Source organism: Fundulus heteroclitus, unplaced genomic scaffold (assembly GCF_011125445.2).
Source record: "Fundulus heteroclitus isolate FHET01 unplaced genomic scaffold, MU-UCD_Fhet_4.1 scaffold_65, whole genome shotgun sequence".
Lineage (NCBI taxonomy): Eukaryota > Metazoa > Chordata > Actinopteri > Cyprinodontiformes > Fundulidae > Fundulus > Fundulus heteroclitus.
The window spans coordinates 1,460,232-1,480,404 of record NW_023397088.1 but is presented as its reverse complement, the minus strand read 5'-3'; the positions used below and the strand labels follow the sequence as shown (position 1 = coordinate 1,480,404).

General features: G+C 42.3%; 2 protein-coding genes and 1 long non-coding RNA gene across 3 annotated transcripts in view; all 3 read right to left on the bottom strand.

Annotated features, from left to right (window-relative positions):
* LOC105923771 overlaps positions 1–20,173 on the bottom strand; it is a gene marked incomplete at its 3' end in the record, with an annotated part of 780,934 nt that overhangs the window by 354,102 nt on the left and 406,659 nt on the right. The window lies entirely within an intron of this gene.
* Positions 1–20,173, bottom strand: part of LOC118561491 (NACHT, LRR and PYD domains-containing protein 12-like) — a 117,395-nt gene that overhangs the window by 2,089 nt on the left and 95,133 nt on the right. The window contains exons 10-12 of the mRNA XM_036133614.1: positions 11,020–11,193; positions 7,032–7,205; positions 3,639–3,815 (exon numbers count right to left, since the gene is read on the bottom strand). Coding sequence (XP_035989507.1) covers positions 3,639–3,815; positions 7,032–7,205; positions 11,020–11,193 — 525 coding nt within the window. The remainder of the gene's footprint in view (positions 1–3,638; positions 3,816–7,031; positions 7,206–11,019; positions 11,194–20,173) is intronic.
* Positions 197–3,584, bottom strand: LOC118561510. Its single transcript, XR_004930089.1, has 2 exons — positions 3,137–3,584; positions 197–1,913 (listed from the first exon to the last, which is right to left on the bottom strand). It is a non-coding gene; the product is annotated as an uncharacterized LOC118561510 (long non-coding RNA).

The following is a 20,173-nucleotide window of genomic DNA, read 5'->3' as shown; positions in this document are numbered from 1 at the left end:
CAGAACATGTTATCATGACGTGTTGTTAGAATATTTCAGTCGGGCCTTCAGTGGTTCTGAGCTGGAACCAAACTGGACTTTAATAAGCAAAGTGTGACATCAGAGCTGTTAATTAATGCTGCTGTGATTGAATGGAAGCAGCTCATTTTCACAGTGACAGTAACCTTCTATTGAGGGGAACTGAGGGATTTATCTGAAGGATCAACAGCTGCAATAATTACACTTCACTCATTTCTAAACACATGAATACATGACTGAGAACAGAAGCGCTTCTACCTGTTCTACTGTCACACAGGATGCTGCATCACAAACAGAACCAGTCTGATATCAATGTTATCAGCAAAGAAAGCAGAACAAATTCCCAACAAACATCAGATTTCTTCATCCAACCATCCAAGCTGAGATTTAACTGGAGGCCAACAGTTCAGAGCTCAATGTTGCTTCAGTCCAGAAGGTGGAGCCCAGAACAAATGGACCTTTTCCAGTTTTTACTCTGCAGAACATCTGGACCACATTCAGACTCTTCAGGAAAAATGCTGCTTATTTTTTCCTGGACTTTCCTGCTTGTGTCTCTGACTCCTTTATTGTCGGCTATATTAGATGATGCTGGATTCATGGTGAGGATATTTACAGAGAGTCTGCAGTCATTTCAACAAGTCCTCCCATTGTTTAGATCCTGGCTCACTGAAAAGGGCTCCTAGAAAGTAGAGCTGAACAATATCAGGAGAACATGGCTGTACAACCAGCAGACAGGACCCACCGGACTCTGCTTAGGAACATTTTTACTCCAACTTCCCAGAAACCCCTACACCACTCCCATATCTGTCATGGTGGTTCATCTGGACCTTTTCTCTCCACGGTTCTGACCTCCTCAACCCTCTTTCTCCTAGAAATCCATCATCCTGCCTGTCTGGGTCATCTTGGGGTTCTGGGACCTCCTGTAGTTTGGCTGCTGGGCCGAACCAACAAACTCCAGCAAGAAGCTCCTTCTAACAGCTCCAACACTGAACATCTCTAGCTGGGCAGTCTTTCCATGAAGCTTTCTGCTTTCAGCCACATCCACCACACTCTTTTCCTCCCAGCTTCTCTGGCTTTGGTCCCGTTCTGACTGCTGCCGGGTCTGGCTCTTTATTTTTCTCATCTTGGTCCTTCTGGCGTCCATGTTGGATCTGCTCCCCTCTGCTGTGCTGCTGAGCAGAACTGTTTATGGTTCTTCACAGTTTCCCTCTGCTGGACTTTTTCTTTGGCCTTTGTGAGCGTTAACTCAGAGTCCATTGGTACCGGTTCAGACAGCTTTATGTCCTTTTATCCCAGCTACAGTTCTGGCCCGTATGAGTTCTTCTTCCAGTTCTCCAGAACCACAGTTTCCTGCCAGTTTGTGTCCAGCTGTAATAAATGGTTCTGCTCTCTCTCCATCTTGGTGACGTCTGGAACTGAACTGGGCTCTTTTAAAGATGATGGAGGATTTCCCCACATAGTGCTGCTCAAACACAGCTTTTCCAGCTCCAGGCATCTTTTCTCTGCTCTAGTCAAAGGTCCAACAGCTAAAATGTCATCTGCAGCTTCTCCCACAGCAAACAGGAGTGAACTAACTTGATCTTCCTCACATTTCTCATCTAGAGCTGCTGCAGTCTGAAACCTCTCCAATCTTCTGGCCCACCTCGCCCGTTCTGCAGGACAGGAGAAGTCCAACGGTTCTGGAGGGGTTACTTGTACTGCCGTCTCCATCTTTGTTCTTCTATCCCTGGTTTCCTCACCTTCAGGATGTAAACCTCTGGATGTGTTGTCTCTCGGTACCTCTCCCTCAGCCCACATGGGCCCGTCAGGACCACATCCTAGCAACACCAGCAGCTATAGTGAGGTGGTCAGCTTAGCGCTGGCTTTCAGTAGTGATGGTCTGCTTGAAGCTGAAGCTCTGGAGCATTTGTCAGAAACAGCAACACAGTCCTTCAGAAGAACTTTGTTGGGGCTTGATTCATGGGGCCGGGTCATGGGTCAATGAAGTCCAAAGCTTCATTTGGGACGTCATTGATCTGGTGGTTCAGCACCTGCTTCATGGCTTTCAGCAGAAGTCCATCATGTGTAACAGCCGCTCCATGTAGCTCTATAATGAACCAGCAGGTTAAATAGGGATGTAGTACTATGGACCGGGCCCTGGAACCTTTAATCATGGCTCAGCGTACCACCTATTCACAGGAGATACTACTTGTTATTTATTTAGATTTCTCCTCAATAATTACTGTTTAGTTTAATGCTGCTGCCTCCACTTAGCAGCAATTTATCAATTTATAAACCTTAGATAACCTACGAAGAATTAAACTTTAGTCCATTCTAATCTGATGTTAGAAACACTCCCATGAAATAGAAAATAAAGTAATATATAACTGGAAAACAAAACAGAGATCCAGGAAATATGTTTAGATGAATATTTTAGTAAAACAATAATAATTAAATAAAAATAATTCCAATTACACCAAATGTGATCTCAGCAGTGTCACAATAGTTTCTAACAATATTCACCTCTCAGGTTTATCAGGTCAAACTGCTCTCAGTCCAAAACATCACTTATCAGGTCAGCTAATATTGACTAAATACGGATAATTGAAGCCAGAATAAAGCGCTGCAGGCCTGAGTCGTTGCTTGGGTTTGTTGTGGCTAAAAACAAACATCCAGTTCACTTGCTGAGCAAACCAACTAAAATCAAGTGAACTTGTTAGGTTCATGGAGCCCAAATCCTTTAGAGTTTGGACTGGATGGGGAAGGCTAGATGGGGGATCCCTTTAATGTGCAGCTGGTCCAGATGAGGAGGCAGGTGAGGGCAAAGGTCAACCCTCAAGGTCGTCCAGGGCAGCAACATGTGAAGCCAAAGCAGCTGAATAACCAACGTCTGCTCTTCCAGCGGGTCCAAAGATTGGCTCCTGGTCCACTCTGGACATCAGCAGCTCTTAGCTCCTATTCAGTTATTTACAAAACTCATTTTCTTCTGATATCGAGTCAGTAAGAGTTTAACTGGCCAATAATGTTAGAAATTATTCAATATACAGTAAAACCAGCTGCTACCTCATTTAAATACATGCTAATAGTGCTTAGCAATGCTAACTTTGGCTCAAAGCATCATTCTGAAGCAGCAGAAAACACAAAGACTTTTATCTTCAGTTTGCTTCTTAAAGTCTGTTACTTGTCTGTAACTTTGCATTAACCTCAGTAGTAGACAGCTTTAATCTCTCATCATTATAATTCTGCTCCACACCGGGCCCTCTGGCTTGTCTGCTCATGCCTGTGCATATTCTCAATCATCAGAGTCATGGCAACTACAACAGGATTAAATCCAAGGTTAGCAGACTTTCACTCAGTTTCTGTGAAAACGTTTCAACACCTGATCCAGGAGTCTTTGACAATCCTGGAGGCTCTCAGTTGAGCAACGTGGAGTTTAGGAGTTGCTGTTTTTAGGCAATAAATCCTGGCAGGAAGTTGGAAACAGAAAGAAACTTTAACTGGAGCAAAGCAGTGAAGAAGAAAGCAGACTTTACCATGAAGATCCTCAGTGTGGATCAGTAGAATATCAGCCAGATGTCTGCAGTTTAGTGTCAACACAACTTTCACATCACAAATATCAGAACTAAAACATGGAGTCTGACCTCAATATCTGTAGTTTGCAGAGGGGAGTCTGGAGAAAACCACAGAGCTCCTTCACTCCAGCATCTTTCAGGTCTTTGTTGTCACTCAGGTCCAGTTCTGTCAGATGGGAGGGGTTGGACTTCAGAGCCAAAACCACAGAAGAACAGCTGATCTCTGACAAACTGCAGTCCTTCAATCTGAATAAAGAATAAAAGATGTGAGCTGAAGCCAACAGGATGCAGGTTAAAACTGAAATATGAACAAATAATTATTAAAATGTAGAAAATTAATTTCCCTGAATGTAAAAGTCCCAGAAACATGATGAACTGATGTCTGATATTTGATCCAGTAGAACTGATTTAAAGAGTTAAACCCAGCAGAACCAGAACATGTTATCATGACGTGTTGTTAGAATATTTCAGTCGGGCCTTCAGTGGTTCTGAGCTGGAACCAAACTGGACTTTAATAAGCAAAGTGTGACATCAGAGCTGTTAATTAATGCTGCTGTGATTGAATGGAAGCAGCTCATTTTCACAGTGACAGTAACCTTCTATTGAGGGGAACTGAGGGATTTATCTGAAGGATCAACAGCTGCAATAATTACACTTCACTCATTTCTAAACACATGAATACATGACTGAGAACAGAAGCGCTTCTACCTGTTCTACTGTCACACAGGATGCTGCATCACAAACAGAACCAGTCTGATATCAATGTTATCAGCAAAGAAAGCAGAACAAATTCCCAACAAACATCAGATTTCTTCATCCAACCATCCAAGCTGAGATTTAACTGGAGGCCAACAGTTCAGAGCTCAATGTTGCTTCAGTCCAGAAGGTGGAGCCCAGAACAAATGGACCTTTTCCAGTTTTTACTCTGCAGAACATCTGGACCACATTCAGACTCTTCAGGAAAAATGCTGCTTATTTTTTCCTGGACTTTCCTGCTTGTGTCTCTGACTCCTTTATTGTCGGCTATATTAGATGATGCTGGATTCATGGTGAGGATATTTACAGAGAGTCTGCAGTCATTTCAACAAGTCCTCCCATTGTTTAGATCCTGGCTCACTGAAAAGGGCTCCTAGAAAGTAGAGCTGAACAATATCAGGAGAACATGGCTGTACAACGAGCAGACAGGACCCACCGGACTCTGCTTAGGAACATTTTTACTCCAACTTCCCAGAAACCCCTACACCACTCCCATATCTGTCATGGTGGTTCATCTGGACCTTTTCTCTCCACGGTTCTGACCTCCTCAACCCTCTTTCTCCTAGAAATCCATCATCCTGCCTGTCTGGGTCATCTTGGGGTTCTGGGACCTCCTGTAGTTTGGCTGCTGGGCCGAACCAACAAACTCCAGCAAGAAGCTCCTTCTAACAGCTCCAACACTGAACATCTCTAGCTGGGCAGTCTTTCCATGAAGCTTTCTGCTTTCAGCCACATCCACCACACTCTTTTCCTCCCAGCTTCTCTGGCTTTGGTCCCGTTCTGACTGCTGCCGGGTCTGGCTCTTTATTTTTCTCATCTTGGTCCTTCTGGCGTCCATGTTGGATCTGCTCCCCTCTGCTGTGCTGCTGAGCAGAACTGTTTATGGTTCTTCACAGTTTCCCTCTGCTGGACTTTTTCTTTGGCCTTTGTGAGCGTTAACTCAGAGTCCATTGGTACCGGTTCAGACAGCTTTATGTCCTTTTATCCCAGCTACAGTTCTGGCCCGTATGAGTTCTTCTTCCAGTTCTCCAGAACCACAGTTTGCTGCCAGTTTGTGTCCAGCTGTAATAAATGGTTCTGCTCTCTCTCCATCTTGGTGACGTCTGGAACTGAACTGGGCTCTTTTAAAGATGATGGAGGATTTCCCCACATAGTGCTGCTCAAACACAGCTTTTCCAGCTCCAGGCATCTTTTCTCTGCTCTAGTCAAAGGTCCAACAGCTAAAATGTCATCTGCAGCTTCTCCCACAGCAAACAGGAGTGAACTAACTTGATCTTCCTCACATTTCTCATCTAGAGCTGCTGCAGTCTGAAACCTCTCCAATCTTCTGGCCCACCTCGCCCGTTCTGCAGGACAGGAGAAGTCCAACGGTTCTGGAGGGGTTACTTGTACTGCCGTCTCCATCTTTGTTCTTCTATCCCTGGTTTCCTCACCTTCAGGATGTAAACCTCTGGATGTGTTGTCTCTCGGTACCTCTCCCTCAGCCCACATGGGCCCGTCAGGACCACATCCTAGCAACACCAGCAGCTATAGTGAGGTGGTCAGCTTAGCGCTGGCTTTCAGTAGTGATGGTCTGCTTGAAGCTGAAGCTCTGGAGCATTTGTCAGAAACAGCAACACAGTCCTTCAGAAGAACTTTGTTGGGGCTTGATTCATGGGGCCGGGTCATGGGTCAATGAAGTCCAAAGCTTCATTTGGGACGTCATTGATCTGGTGGTTCAGCACCTGCTTCATGGCTTTCAGCAGAAGTCCATCATGTGTAACAGCCGCTCCATGTAGCTCTATAATGAACCAGCAGGTTAAATAGGGATGTAGTACTATGGACCGGGCCCTGGAACCTTTAATCATGGCTCAGCGTACCACCTATTCACAGGAGATACTACTTGTTATTTATTTAGATTTCTCCTCAATAATTACTGTTTAGTTTAATGCTGCTGCCTCCACTTAGCAGCAATTTATCAATTTATAAACCTTAGATAACCTACGAAGAATTAAACTTTAGTCCATTCTAATCTGATGTTAGAAACACTCCCATGAAATAGAAAATAAAGTAATATATAACTGGAAAACAAAACAGAGATCCAGGAAATACATTTAGATGAATATTTTAGTAAAACAAGAATAATTAAATAAAAATAATTCCAATCACACCAAATGTGATCTCAGCAGTGTCACAATAGTTTCTAACAATATTCACCTCTCAGGTTTATCAGGTCAAACTGCTCTCAGTCCAAAACATCACTTATCAGGTCAGCTAATATTGACTAAATACGGATAATTGAAGCCAGAATAAAGCGCTGCAGGCCTGAGTCGTTGCTTGGGTTTGTTGTGGCTAAAAACAAACATCCAGTTCACTTGCTGAGCAAACCAACTAAAATCAAGTGAACTTGTTAGGTTCATGGAGCCCAAATCCTTTAGAGTTTGGACTGGATGGGGAAGGCTAGATGGGGGATCCCTTTAATGTGCAGCTGGTCCAGATGAGGAGGCAGGTGAGGGCAAAGGTCAACCCTCAAGGTCGTCCAGGGCAGCAACATGTGAAGCCAAAGCAGCTGAATAACCAACATCTGCTCTTCCAGCTGAAGAAGGAACCAGACTTTACCATGAAGATCCTCAGTGTGGATCAGTAGAATATCAGCCAGATGTCTGCAGTTTAGTGTCAACACAACTTTCACATCACAAATATCAGAACTAAAACATGGAGTCTGACCTCAATATCTGTAGTTTGCAGAGGGGAGTCTGGAGAAAACCACAGAGCTCCTTCACTCCAGCATCTTTCAGGTTGTTGTCACTCAGGTCCAGTTCTGTCAGATGGGAGGGGTTGGACTTCAGAGCCAAAACCACAGAAGAACAGCTGATCTCTGACAAACTGCAGTTCTTCAATCTGAATAAAGAATAAAAGATGTGAGCTGAAGCCACCAGGATGCAGGTTAAAACTGAAATATGAACAAATAATTATTAAAATGTAGAAAATTAATTTCCCTGAATGTAAAAGTCCCAGAAACATGATGAACTGATGTCTGATATTTGATCCAGTAGAACTGATTTAAAGAGTTAAACCCAGCAGAACCAGAACATGTTATCATGACGTGTTGTTAGAATATTTCAGTCGGGCCTTCAGTGGTTCTGAGCTGGAACCAAACTGGACTTTAATAAGCAAAGTGTGACATCAGAGCTGTTAATTAATGCTGCTGTGATTGAATGGAAGCAGCTCATTTTCACAGTGACAGTAACCTTCTATTGAGGGGAACTGAGGGATTTATCTGAAGGATCAACAGCTGCAATAATTACACTTCACTCATTTCTAAACACATGAATACATGACTGAGAACAGAAGCGCTTCTACCTGTTCTACTGTCACACAGGATGCTGCATCACAAACAGAACCAGTCTGATATCAATGTTATCAGCAAAGAAAGCAGAACAAATTCCCAACAAACATCAGATTTCTTCATCCAACCATCCAAGCTGAGATTTAACTGGAGGCCAACAGTTCAGAGCTCAATGTTGCTTCAGTCCAGAAGGTGGAGCCCAGAACAAATGGACCTTTTCCAGTTTTTACTCTGCAGAACATCTGGACCACATTCAGACTCTTCAGGAAAAATGCTGCTTATTTTTTCCTGGACTTTCCTGCTTGTGTCTCTGACTCCTTTATTGTCGGCTATATTAGATGATGCTGGATTCATGGTGAGGATATTTACAGAGAGTCTGCAGTCATTTCAACAAGTCCTCCCATTGTTTAGATCCTGGCTCACTGAAAAGGGCTCCTAGAAAGTAGAGCTGAACAATATCAGGAGAACATGGCTGTACAACCAGCAGACAGGACCCACCGGACTCTGCTTAGGAACATTTTTACTCCAACTTCCCAGAAACCCCTACACCACTCCCATATCTGTCATGGTGGTTCATCTGGACCTTTTCTCTCCACGGTTCTGACCTCCTCAACCCTCTTTCTCCTAGAAATCCATCATCCTGCCTGTCTGGGTCATCTTGGGGTTCTGGGACCTCCTGTAGTTTGGCTGCTGGGCCGAACCAACAAACTCCAGCAAGAAGCTCCTTCTAACAGCTCCAACACTGAACATCTCTAGCTGGGCAGTCTTTCCATGAAGCTTTCTGCTTTCAGCCACATCCACCACACTCTTTTCCTCCCAGCTTCTCTGGCTTTGGTCCCGTTCTGACTGCTGCCGGGTCTGGCTCTTTATTTTTCTCATCTTGGTCCTTCTGGCGTCCATGTTGGATCTGCTCCCCTCTGCTGTGCTGCTGAGCAGAACTGTTTATGGTTCTTCTCAGTTTCCCTCTGCTGGACTTTTTCTTTGGCCTTTGTGAGCGTTAACTCAGAGTCCATTGGTACCGGTTCAGACAGCTTTATGTCCTTTTATCCCAGCTACAGTTCTGGCCCGTATGAGTTCTTCTTCCAGTTCTCCAGAACCACAGTTTCCTGCCAGTTTGTGTCCAGCTGTAATAAATGGTTCTGCTCTCTCTCCATCTTGGTGACGTCTGGAACTGAACTGGGCTCTTTTAAAGATGATGGAGGATTTCCCCACATAGTGCTGCTCAAACACAGCTTTTCCAGCTCCAGCCATCTTTTCTCTGCTCTAGTCAAAGGTCCAACAGCTAAAATGTCATCTGCAGCTTCTCCCACAGCAAACAGGAGTGAACTAACTTGATCTTCCTCACATTTCTCATCTAGAGCTGCTGCAGTCTGAAACCTCTCCAATCTTCTGGCCCACCTCGCCCGTTCTGCAGGACAGGAGAAGTCCAACGGTTCTGGAGGGGTTACTTGTACTGCCGTCTCCATCTTTGTTCTTCTATCCCTGGTTTCCTCACCTTCAGGATGTAAACCTCTGGATGTGTTGTCTCTCGGTACCTCTCCCTCAGCCCACATGGGCCCAGTCAGGACCACATCCTAGCAACACCAGCAGCTATAGTGAGGTGGTCAGCTTAGCGCTGGCTTTCAGTAGTGATGGTCTGCTTGAAGCTGAAGCTCTGGAGCATTTGTCAGAAACAGCAACACAGTCCTTCAGAAGAACTTTGTTGGGGCTTGATTCATGGGGCCGGGTCATGGGTCAATGAAGTCCAAAGCTTCATTTGGGACGTCATTGATCTGGTGGTTCAGCACCTGCTTCATGGCTTTCAGCAGAAGTCCATCATGTGTAACAGCCGCTCCATGTAGCTCTATAATGAACCAGCAGGTTAAATAGGGATGTAGTACTATGGACCGGGCCCTGGAACCTTTAATCATGGCTCAGCGTACCACCTATTCACAGGAGATACTACTTGTTATTTATTTAGATTTCTCCTCAATAATTACTGTTTAGTTTAATGCTGCTGCCTCCACTTAGCAGCAATTTATCAATTTATAAACCTTAGATAACCTACGAAGAATTAAACTTTAGTCCATTCTAATCTGATGTTAGAAACACTCCCATGAAATAGAAAATACTACATAATTATAAAACAAAACTGAGATCCAGAAAATACGTTTTGGTGCGTATTTTATTAGAACAATAATAATTAAATTAAAAATAATTCCAATCACACCAAATGTGATCTCAGCAGTGTCACAATAGTTTCTAACAATATTCACCTCTCAGGTTTATCAGGTCAAACTGCTCTCAGTCCAAAACATCACTTATCAGGTCAGCTAAAATTGACTAAATACGGATAATTGAAGCCAGAATAAAGCGCTGCAGGCCTGAGTCGTTGCTTGGGTTTGTTGTGGCTAAAAACAAACATCCAGTTCACTTGCTGAGCAAACCAACTAAAATCAAGTGAACTTGTTAGGTTCATGGAGCCCAAATCCTTTAGAGTTTGGACTGGATGGGGAAGGCTAGATGGGGGATCCCTTTAATGTGCAGCTGGTCCAGATGAGGAGGCAGGTGAGGGCAAAGGTCAACCCTCAAGGTCATCCAGGGCAGCAACATGTGAAGCCAAAGCAGCTGAATAACCAACATCTGCTCTTCCAGCGGGTCCAAAGATTGGCTCCTGGTCCACTCTGGACATCAGCAGCTCTTAGCTCCTATTCATTTATTTACAAAACTCATTTTCTTCTCATATCGAGTCAGTAAGAGTTTAACTGGACAATAATGTTAGAAATTATTCAATATACAGTAAAACCAGCTGCTACCTCATTGAAATACATGCTAATAGTTCTTAGCAATGCTAACTTTGGCTCAAAGCATCATTCTGAAGCAGCAGAAAACACAAAGACTTTTATCTTCAGTTTGCTTCTTAAAGTCTGTTACTTGTCTGTAACTTTGCATTAACCTCAGTAGTAGACAGCTTTAATCTCTCATCGTTATAATTCTGCTCCACACCGGGCCCTCTGGCTTGTCTGCTCATGCCTGTGCATATTCTCAATCATCAGAGTCATGGCAACTACAACAGGATTAAATCCAAGGTTAGCAGACTTTCACTCAGTTTCTGTGAAAACATTTCAACACCTGATCCAGGAGTCTGACAATCCTGGAGGCTCTCAGTTGAGCAACGTGGAGTTTAGGAGTTGCTGTTTTTAGGCAATAAATCCTGGCAGGAAGTTGGAAACAGAAAGAAACTTTAACTGGAGCAGTGAAGAAGAAAGCAGACTTTGCCATGAAGATCCTCAGTGTGGATCAGTAGAATATCAGCCAGATGTCTGCAGTTTAGTGTCAACACAACTTTCACATCACAAATATCAGAACTAAAACATGGAGTCTGACCTCAATATCTGTAGTTTGCAGAGGGGAGTCTGGAGAAAACCACAGAGCTCCTTCACTCCAGCATCTTTCAGGTTGTTTAAGCTCAGGTCCAGTTCTGTCAGATGGGAGGGGTTGGACTTCAGAGCCAAAACCAGAGAAGAACAGCTGATCTCTGACAAACTGCAGCCAATTAATCTGAATAAAGAATAAAAGATGTGAGCTGAAGCCAACAGAATGCAGGTTAAAACTGAAAAATGAACAAATAAATATTAAAATGTAGAAAATGAATTTCCCTGAATGTAAAAGTCCCAGAAACATGATGAACTGATGTCTGATATTTGATCCAGTAGAACTGATTTAAAGAGTTAAACCCAGCAGAACCAGAACATGTTATCATGACGTGTGAAGGTCCAGATCAAGGTGTGTTTCTCAGCAGTGGCGGCTGGTGATGAAGATGTTCTGGGGTTAGGGTTGGGGGGGGGCACTAGAGGTTGGAGATTACCACACAACAATAAACTCTACTTGAACATAAATCCATCCATGATCACTTGCTGCTGCTGGATATTTAAGTCTGATCGCTCTGGCGTCTGTTTAAAATGCTGCTGTCTTCTAGTCTGGGTCAGGGTTCTGGTAGAACAGTGGTTCTCAGACCCATAATGTTCTAAACATGGATCATTTAACACGGTTTCAGCTCAGATTGTTCTGGATTTATCTTCAACCTAAACCAGCAGCCTGCATGGAGGGTTTTCTCTAAGGAAACATGGCGTCTGTTTAAAGTTCTGCTCATTCAGTCCCTGATCACTGAACATTGGTCCGATGTTCTGCTGCTGGGCTCAGATGTTCTCCATCATACTGGGTCAGTTGTTCTCAGTGGGTCTCTGTGTGTCTGGTGGGTCATTCTGAGAACTAAAACCTACGATGAGGAGACTTTCTCCACCTCTGGCCCTCAGCTGTGGATCAGCCTTCCTGAAGACCTGAGGGCAGCTCAGAGGTTTAAATAAATAATAATCATCTGGATTTTTATTTCCATCTTTGTGAACCAATGAAGAAGTCACGTGGCTCACCGGGGATACCCAAGAGAGAGTTGGAGCAGATGAAGAAAACAAACATTAGGCTTAAGCCATGGATTAATGATGAAAGTATTAGCTCCTTCTGACGTGTACCGGGTAAGTTAATGCCAGAGGGATATAACGGAGAGAATGGTGACACTCCCATAGACTTCTATAGAAAGAATGGAATGAAGTCACGTGGCTCATGCAGCTGCAAATAGCTCCAAACAGATAGTTCCTGCACGGTTGGAGATTGTAACTGCAACGGTCTCTTCCTACTCTCCTCGAGAATGAAACCAAACTAATTGTCTTTGTGTCTTTCTTTCCCTGTGTAGTATGATGTTCTAGGTGCTTAGACCTGACAGCAGTTCATTCTCTGTGTTTCGCAGTAATTTTCTCCAGTAAGTTGATAAAATTACAACATTTTTCGCATTTTGAAGCTTTAGCTGTCTGCTCCATAGTAAAATAAGTCAACAGTGACATTTCATGTAGCCAGTCCGGACGGATTTAAACGGGTAGTAATAAGTAATAGTAATATCATCTTTATTGTCATTGAAACATTTATTACAACGAAATTTGTTCTCTGCTTTTAACCCATCACCCTTGGGGAGCAGTGAGCAGCCATGTGCGGCGCCCGGGGGTTAAGGGTCTTGCTCAGGGACCCAGAGTGCAGGCACTGGGGATCGAACCGGGTTCTTGCATCCTTCTCTGAGTGCAAGCGCGCTGCTCTAACCACTAGGCCAACACTCCCCAAGTATTAAAGGGTGTAGCCCTTTAATACTCACAAATTAAATGAATGGGCTCTGGATTCTATCAGTCTCTTCAATGTTTAATTAAAAGTATTTTTTGGGATTTATGCACGGTATTCAATTTTAGCACTAAACACTGAAATTATGAGGCACAGACTAAATCACCACCTGACACAAGGTAGAAAGTGTTAATACCCCCCCACCCCCTTTTTATTTAAAATTAAAAAGGTGAATAAAATAAATGTACTTTAGGACCTTTAAATGAAATAAAGACAACTACCAAGCTCTTGTCAGTTCTTCTAGCATTTAAGTTAATACTATTTGCTTACATTTTTATTAATTAAAACTAAAGCCGGCAAAACCCAAGCTAACCCTGCATTGCAGGCCTGTTTCAATGATTGTGACTATGGAGACCAAACTCAGTGGTTGCTTCACTCAAAGAGCAAATAATAAAAACTAAAAAGGTACCTTGTGCCAGATGAATAATAATCCTGTCCCGTAACATAAGACCTTTTCACAGTGACGTCATGCAACTTCCGTTCTGCTGTGAAGCAGGGTATCTTTATTTCCGCTTTCTCCGCGAGCAGTGTTTTTACATAGGGAATTCACAAAGTCCCTCACCAATCTACCCAAATTTGGTTTGGGAGAATTGCACAGACTGGTACAAAAGCTTTCTGACACACCAGCCTCCAAACTCGACAAAGATTACAAGTTCTTTGTGGAACAATACCTTTTCGATTGTGAAGGTAAGAGTTTTGTCTTCTTAGCTCTGTTTTTAGCACAGATGCTAGGATAATGATAGCTATGCTACCAACATGACTTTTGTCATTTATTAGTTTTCTATTTCTCCATTATATTGCTACGCTAGCTTTATTGCTATATCAGCTATTCTGTTTCACAGCTTTTAGCCAATGAGTCACACCAGGGATATAGTTGATGTATAATGTTGAGCCTTTTCATACTTTGTTTTAGAACAGTGTCAATGCTGTTGGACACTTGGTCACAGTTAGAGCACGCTGTCACAGGTCTATGAATAAAAATGAGGAGCCTCTTTCCCTTCAGCTTTTTCTTTTTGTGTAGTATTTTACTGAGGTTGCAGACTTTGCAGTATCCCACAAAATTCCTCTGTGGGTTCAGTGTGTTTCTCAGTCTCATCAATAGATTTGGAGCCTCAATTAATAAAATAATTCTGCCCATTCCTGTTAAAACTGTGATAGTTTAGGACATCAAAGACTGAGAAAGACGCTGTCAATAATGTTGAATGCACATTGCATGCACATTAATAATCAGTTCATTATAGTATTTATGGATTATGCTGCTGTCGGGGCAAACCCCTTGTGTCCTATACTGTTATTTTTCAGGAACTGACCAAAAAAACATGGATTTTAAAAAACTTCAGACATCACACTTCATATATTTTAGTTATTTATTACATAGATACTTCATAGCAGCTCTGTCCATTTTACCTTTTACCTGTCCTGTTTATCCTGCTGTCTTGCTCCGGTTCCCCTCTGCCTTACAGAAGAACCTGCTGCTGAGCTCTGGTGGGTTCTCCCCTGAACTGTCAATTCTCTGCCGAGCTGTGAACCCTGCTGCCTGTTCCTGGTTCCAAGAAGTCTCTCTCCGGGCCGTCAGCTCCTGCCAACACCATCACCCTGTTCCCGTGCAGTTCTACCTCGCTGGTTACATCACCCTCCATCCCATCAAACCTTCAATAAAGACTTTCATTTTAAGTCCCGTGTGTGGTTCTGGGTTCATCCATAGACAAATTAGACTTAGACAACTTTATTTGTCATTTTGTATGCACAGAGTGCGTACAGAACAAAATTCTGTTTGCATACAGCTTGAGAATTACAGTAAATTACAGGATAAAGTGCAGCAGTGATTTAACTGTAAACAATTGAAATGTAAACAATGCAGGAGAAAGAGACAGTATGCGATCACAGTGTACAGGTGAGTATTTTTAAAAACCATTTGTATGTGGAGAAATTAATTTCTCAGATTAATTTCCTTTCATTAACAAATTGATTTTGACAGCTCTAGGGAAAAGCTAAATAAACTTATAACTCAATTATCTTTAAGAAAGAAAGATGGAGTTTAATTTGTTAAAGACCACTTGCAGAAACAGGTCTCCTCGGAAGAGAAGTGCTGACTGCAGGCGAAAGTGCTGCCGCAAAGGATTTTAAAATTTGGCCCCTCGTCTCTTATTGCAGTCACCCAATGGCTCCAGTCTCAGCATCAGCCGGGAAGTCGTGAAAACTGAGATATGGAAAGTTTTTTTTGTTGTTCGAACACTGTGGGACACTGCAGTAGCAGTTTCTCTGTGATTGAGCCATGCTTGGTGGATAATATGCTGCTGAGAGATGGACACAAGGGGAGAAAAAATAGATTAATTATAATACTTTTTAAAACCTTTATTTAACCAGATAAACTCCCATTGAGATTAAGATCTCTTTTTCAAAGGTTGATCTGACTAAGAGGTCAGCAGCACATGTCATTACTAATACAGTATAATAAAACAATTTCAGGCTTCTACTTAAAATATACAGTATTTTGCACAACAAAAAAAAGTGCATTAATATAAGTGCAAATAATATTATGAAGAAAATTCATTATAATACACAGAAAATTCAGAAACAGAAGTACTGTCCAATAGACCCACGGCATTTTTTTAGGAATGAACAAAAAGATTCAAATGGAATAAGATCTTTTTAATTCAGTGACTGCAATTATATATAACATGTCACCATAATCAAGTAAGGGGAACAATGTAGCAGATAAATGTCTCTTTTTTCACTCAGTGAACAGGATTTATTTCTATAATAGCAAAGCTACAGTAATCATTTTATAACATCTACATCAGATTACTGACAGGTAAAGTAAGCTAACAAGCTGCTGCATGTTAGCTTTGATCTTCATGTTACTGTCCCGATCAAAGCATCTATATAACAGCAATGATCGCTACAAATACTAAGGAAAATAAAGATAGTCAATGCGACACATTGTGGTCTCAGTCTTACCTTATGAAATCGCGCTGATTATCAGTGAAACATGTCTTCACCTCCCGAATTTTCTATGTAAAAGCATGTAGCCGGAAGTAAAGATACCCTGCTCCGCTTCAAAACGGAAGTTGAGTGACGTCATGTAAAAAGGGTCTATTCCTCGTTGTCCAGTTGGGTAAAGATACTCTACAAGCTACTAGGTCCAGCTGAGTTAGCAAACGGCAGCCTAGAGTCCATTAGCTAGCTATTTAGCATCGGCTAGTTACTATGGTAAGCTAGCGGCAAAACACAGTCCAAAAAGCTTTGAGTAGAAACTTCTCTGTCTTCTACCTCGGACTTAAGCACACTTACTCACTGTGGATTATCGTGGGGACAAACCGCGGCACAAATTACCGTTTATAGTCCAAAAAACAAGCCAGTTTAACATGGGGATATTGTCTTATGGACGCCGAACCGGATCTCTGTGGCTTCTCGTGCTGTGCTCTCAGCCAAACTCGCGATACATTAAATGACTGCCTCTGTGTAGGAAATTACACTTCTCATATGAACCATTATCAAAATTAACTACAACTATTCAAATAGATGTTTAAACTAGTGCTGTCAAACGATTAAAAATTTTAATCGCGATTAATTGTAACGTTTCTGGCACTGGAGCTGCTGATTGCAATCAGCACACCTGTGTCTGTCTCCGCCCTGGCTGCTTAAAAGCTCTGCTCCTCGCAGCCTCCAGTGCCAGAACGTCTCTAGCCATACGGTGAGCGCTTCCAGCCTTTTTTGAATTCCTGTCTGCCTGTCTGCCTCTCGACCTGTTTTACCTCTGTTTTTGGAAACCTGTCTGCCCCTTTTGGATTTGTCTGCCTGCCTGGGTCCTGCCTGTCAGCCTCAGAGAACTGGACTGCCTCGCCGTGTTTCTGACCCCAGCCTGTCCGTGAGTAAATACGAGTTCGCCTGCCCCCTGTCTGTCTGTGCTTTCTGGATTGTGACCTGGACCTGGACCTGGACGCTCTGTTGGATTCTCCCTTGGAAACCGCTGCCTGAGTTAAACGGATTTCCCCCTGACAAAGACCCGGACCGGACCTGGACTAAGAGCCCTGGATAACCCCCTCTCGGATGCCTTCGACATAAGGAGTCAGAGTTCTGCCCTCAGCACGTCCAGGTTAGTGACCCTACTTCTCTCTCACCAACCTGTCAATATCTGCTGGTCACTAATAACCTGACAACAGCCAGCTGCATGTATCGCTCCGCCTAGCTCCACTCACATACATCTGGGACACGGCCATAGGAATTGCCTTTACAGAAGGCTGGGCCTTATCAGAACTTCTTGCATATGATTGGATAAGCCACTTGTCTGTCATCTTTATCGACGTGCTATTTCAACCACTCACACCGAAGCTAACCCATGACGCTGTGAGAGCGACGCAGGAAAAAAACAACACAGAACAGCCGACATCTTGGATATAGCAACAGTGGAATCAGCGCAATGTCGGTAAATGATCAATGTCGTTTGTGCCATGAAAATGTGTGGATAAAAGGCAACATTGTGCACAGCAGACTTATTTTAAAAAAAGAAGCCAACCAAAAAAGTATAGACGAACGACTTACAGAACTCGGTTTAACATTGTTACAAGTTCAAGTAAGATCATGTCGTATATGCAACCGGTGCTTTCGCTTGATCGGCAGACTCGAAGATAGTCTGGAAAATCTTAGAAGATGGCAAAAAGCAGAAGAGGAACCGCTTTCTGAACAATCAACTGCATCACAAACATCAGTGAGTGCAAAGACGCCTGTCGCACATAAACGGGACAGGGAACCGACACCGTCGAAATGGCGTCCTCAACCCCGAACCCCCACTGCTCCCCCAGCTACTAAATTGTCGAGGCCAACAACTGAGACCAGAGCTCGACAAAGTGTCACTGAGGTAAGTACAAATCGTGAAACATAAGACAGGCAATAGCTAATGATGTAAACCACTGTAATGCAAGCACAACATGGAACAGTTCCCACGTTTGTAGTTTATTGTGATGCAGTTTGTCGACTACAGTTTGGGGGATGGGTTGTGTTAACGTTAGTCCCACTGAGCTATATAATACACTGGAGTGCTGATTTTGCCAAAAAACTGAAGTCACTGGCCGTTATCTTGCTTCTCCCTAATCTCACATAATCTCATAGGATTTGGTTGCAACAACAAGCAGTTTTCTGGCTGTGTGAAAACGTTTCACAGGTAATTTTACAGTCATGTACTAACATTATCAACTACTAGGAAATTAGGTGCTGAAATATTTTAAACGTTATTCATATGAAATATATATCTATGTTTGTATATACAGGACTGTCTCAGAAAATTCGAATATTGTGATAAAGTTTTTTATTTTCTGTAATGCAATTAAAAAACATGAAATGTCATACATTCTGGATTCATTACAAATCAACTGAAATATCGCAAGCCTTTTATTGTTTTAATATCGCTGATTATGACAGAAAATAAAGAACTTTATCACAATATTCACATTTTCTGTGACAGTCCTGTATATATATATATATATATATTAGGGCTGGGCAACGATTAAAATATTTAATCGCGATTAATCGCCCTGATTAATCGCGATTAATCGCGATTAATCGCATTGTATTTACAAACTCCAAGAATGAATTCAAAAGTAGTGTAAAGACCACTTTTATTTTAATGTTCTGCTGCCATATGAACAAAAGTGTTGTAACATTTGTAGCACTTATCAGTAACACATATTTAGTTTAAAGCTCAACTTAAACATGTAAAACAAAAAATAGCAATAATAATAAATTAAAGCTTATTGCCACTGACAGGGAATTATTTATGGGGAAAAAATCTACCAAAAACAGGCAATTTCTGAGGTAACAGCAGGGAGCAGCATTACCATTTTATGTTTAATACCAAAGTTTAACTTGGCAGTGGTTACAACTAACTTGTTTCTGTCATATTCCATGCTGGAAGAACTTTAAACTGAAATGCTTGCTAACTCGATATGCTTGCGTTGCTTGCGTTTATTTGACGTTGATACGCGGTTTTTTGTTGTTGTGCATATAGTGAATGGCAGGGAAAAACAGGCAAAAATACATGGATACTTTGAAACGAGAAGCGACTTCACCAACGGCGTCTAAGCAGACCCCCCCGCTCCGCTCCGCTCCGCACAAAACTTGTTCCGGCCGTCAACTCACCGCCTCGCCTAACGGGAAACACCGCCTTCCGCATGTCGGCTTTGTTTTTTTCCGGCCAGCACCTTTCTTCTTCTTTGCATCCGAGGTTTGGCTGACAGCGAGGTTATTGGCGCATTATCGCCACCTACTGTTCTGATTCAAACCCCTACACCGCAGCAACAGACCTTCACAAAATAAAAGCATGTGTGCAACATGCGTTAATGCGCGTTAAAGAAAATATCGCCGTTAATAGTCTAATGAGTTAACGCGAAATTAACGCGTTAACTTGCCCAGCCCTAATATATATATATATATATATATATATATATATATATATATATATATATATATATATATATATATATATATATATATATATATATATATATATATATATATATATTATGATATGAATAACATGTAAAATATTTCAGCACAGGACTTTCTCAGTACTTGATAGTTTTAGAACATAACATAAAAGTATGTGACATTTTAAAAGTTTTAAGCCCCCCTGAACATGAGAAAATCCTTGTTATTCGATGCTGCAGTGCACATATTCACTAGTTACTGGGGGAAAATAGGGAGTACCAATATGGCGGCTGGTGGCTTCACAGCGACTTGTTCTAACAGCGGGCTATTAGCACTCCAGGGTATAATATAGCTCAGTGGTTAGTCCCATGTAGCTAGCAATCGAAGTAGCCTATGGGACTAGTGCTATGTATGGTCAAATTGTACTTCAGGAAAAGTAGCTGCTAGTGTCCCATCATCCAAACAAAACAAAAATGAATGGCAGTAAAGTATGGCACAGTATACAACAAACATTATTATGCATGTAAACAATACTTACTAACTAAAGAAGATTTTGTTTTGTGTCTGTCTCAGGTGGTTATCTATTATCCCTCAAGGCCAAAGGGTGTCAGGATTGTATGTGAAGATGACACAGCAGGCATAGTGGAAGCCATCACAAAAAAGAACTGGAGCGTGGCTGCCAATCATCTTATCAGACACAAAGAACTCTTTGGACCACTCCGTGACAACATCCTGCAAATCTTAGAGGATGAGTGCAAGAATATCTGCAATCCCTTTACAGATTCTATGCTGTCCAAGTCATCAGCAGCAGATTTGAAGGCATTTTTATTTCAAAATTTGCAAGCAGATCTCCAGCGTTTGTCACCATTTTTGTTTTCAATATTTTTACGCA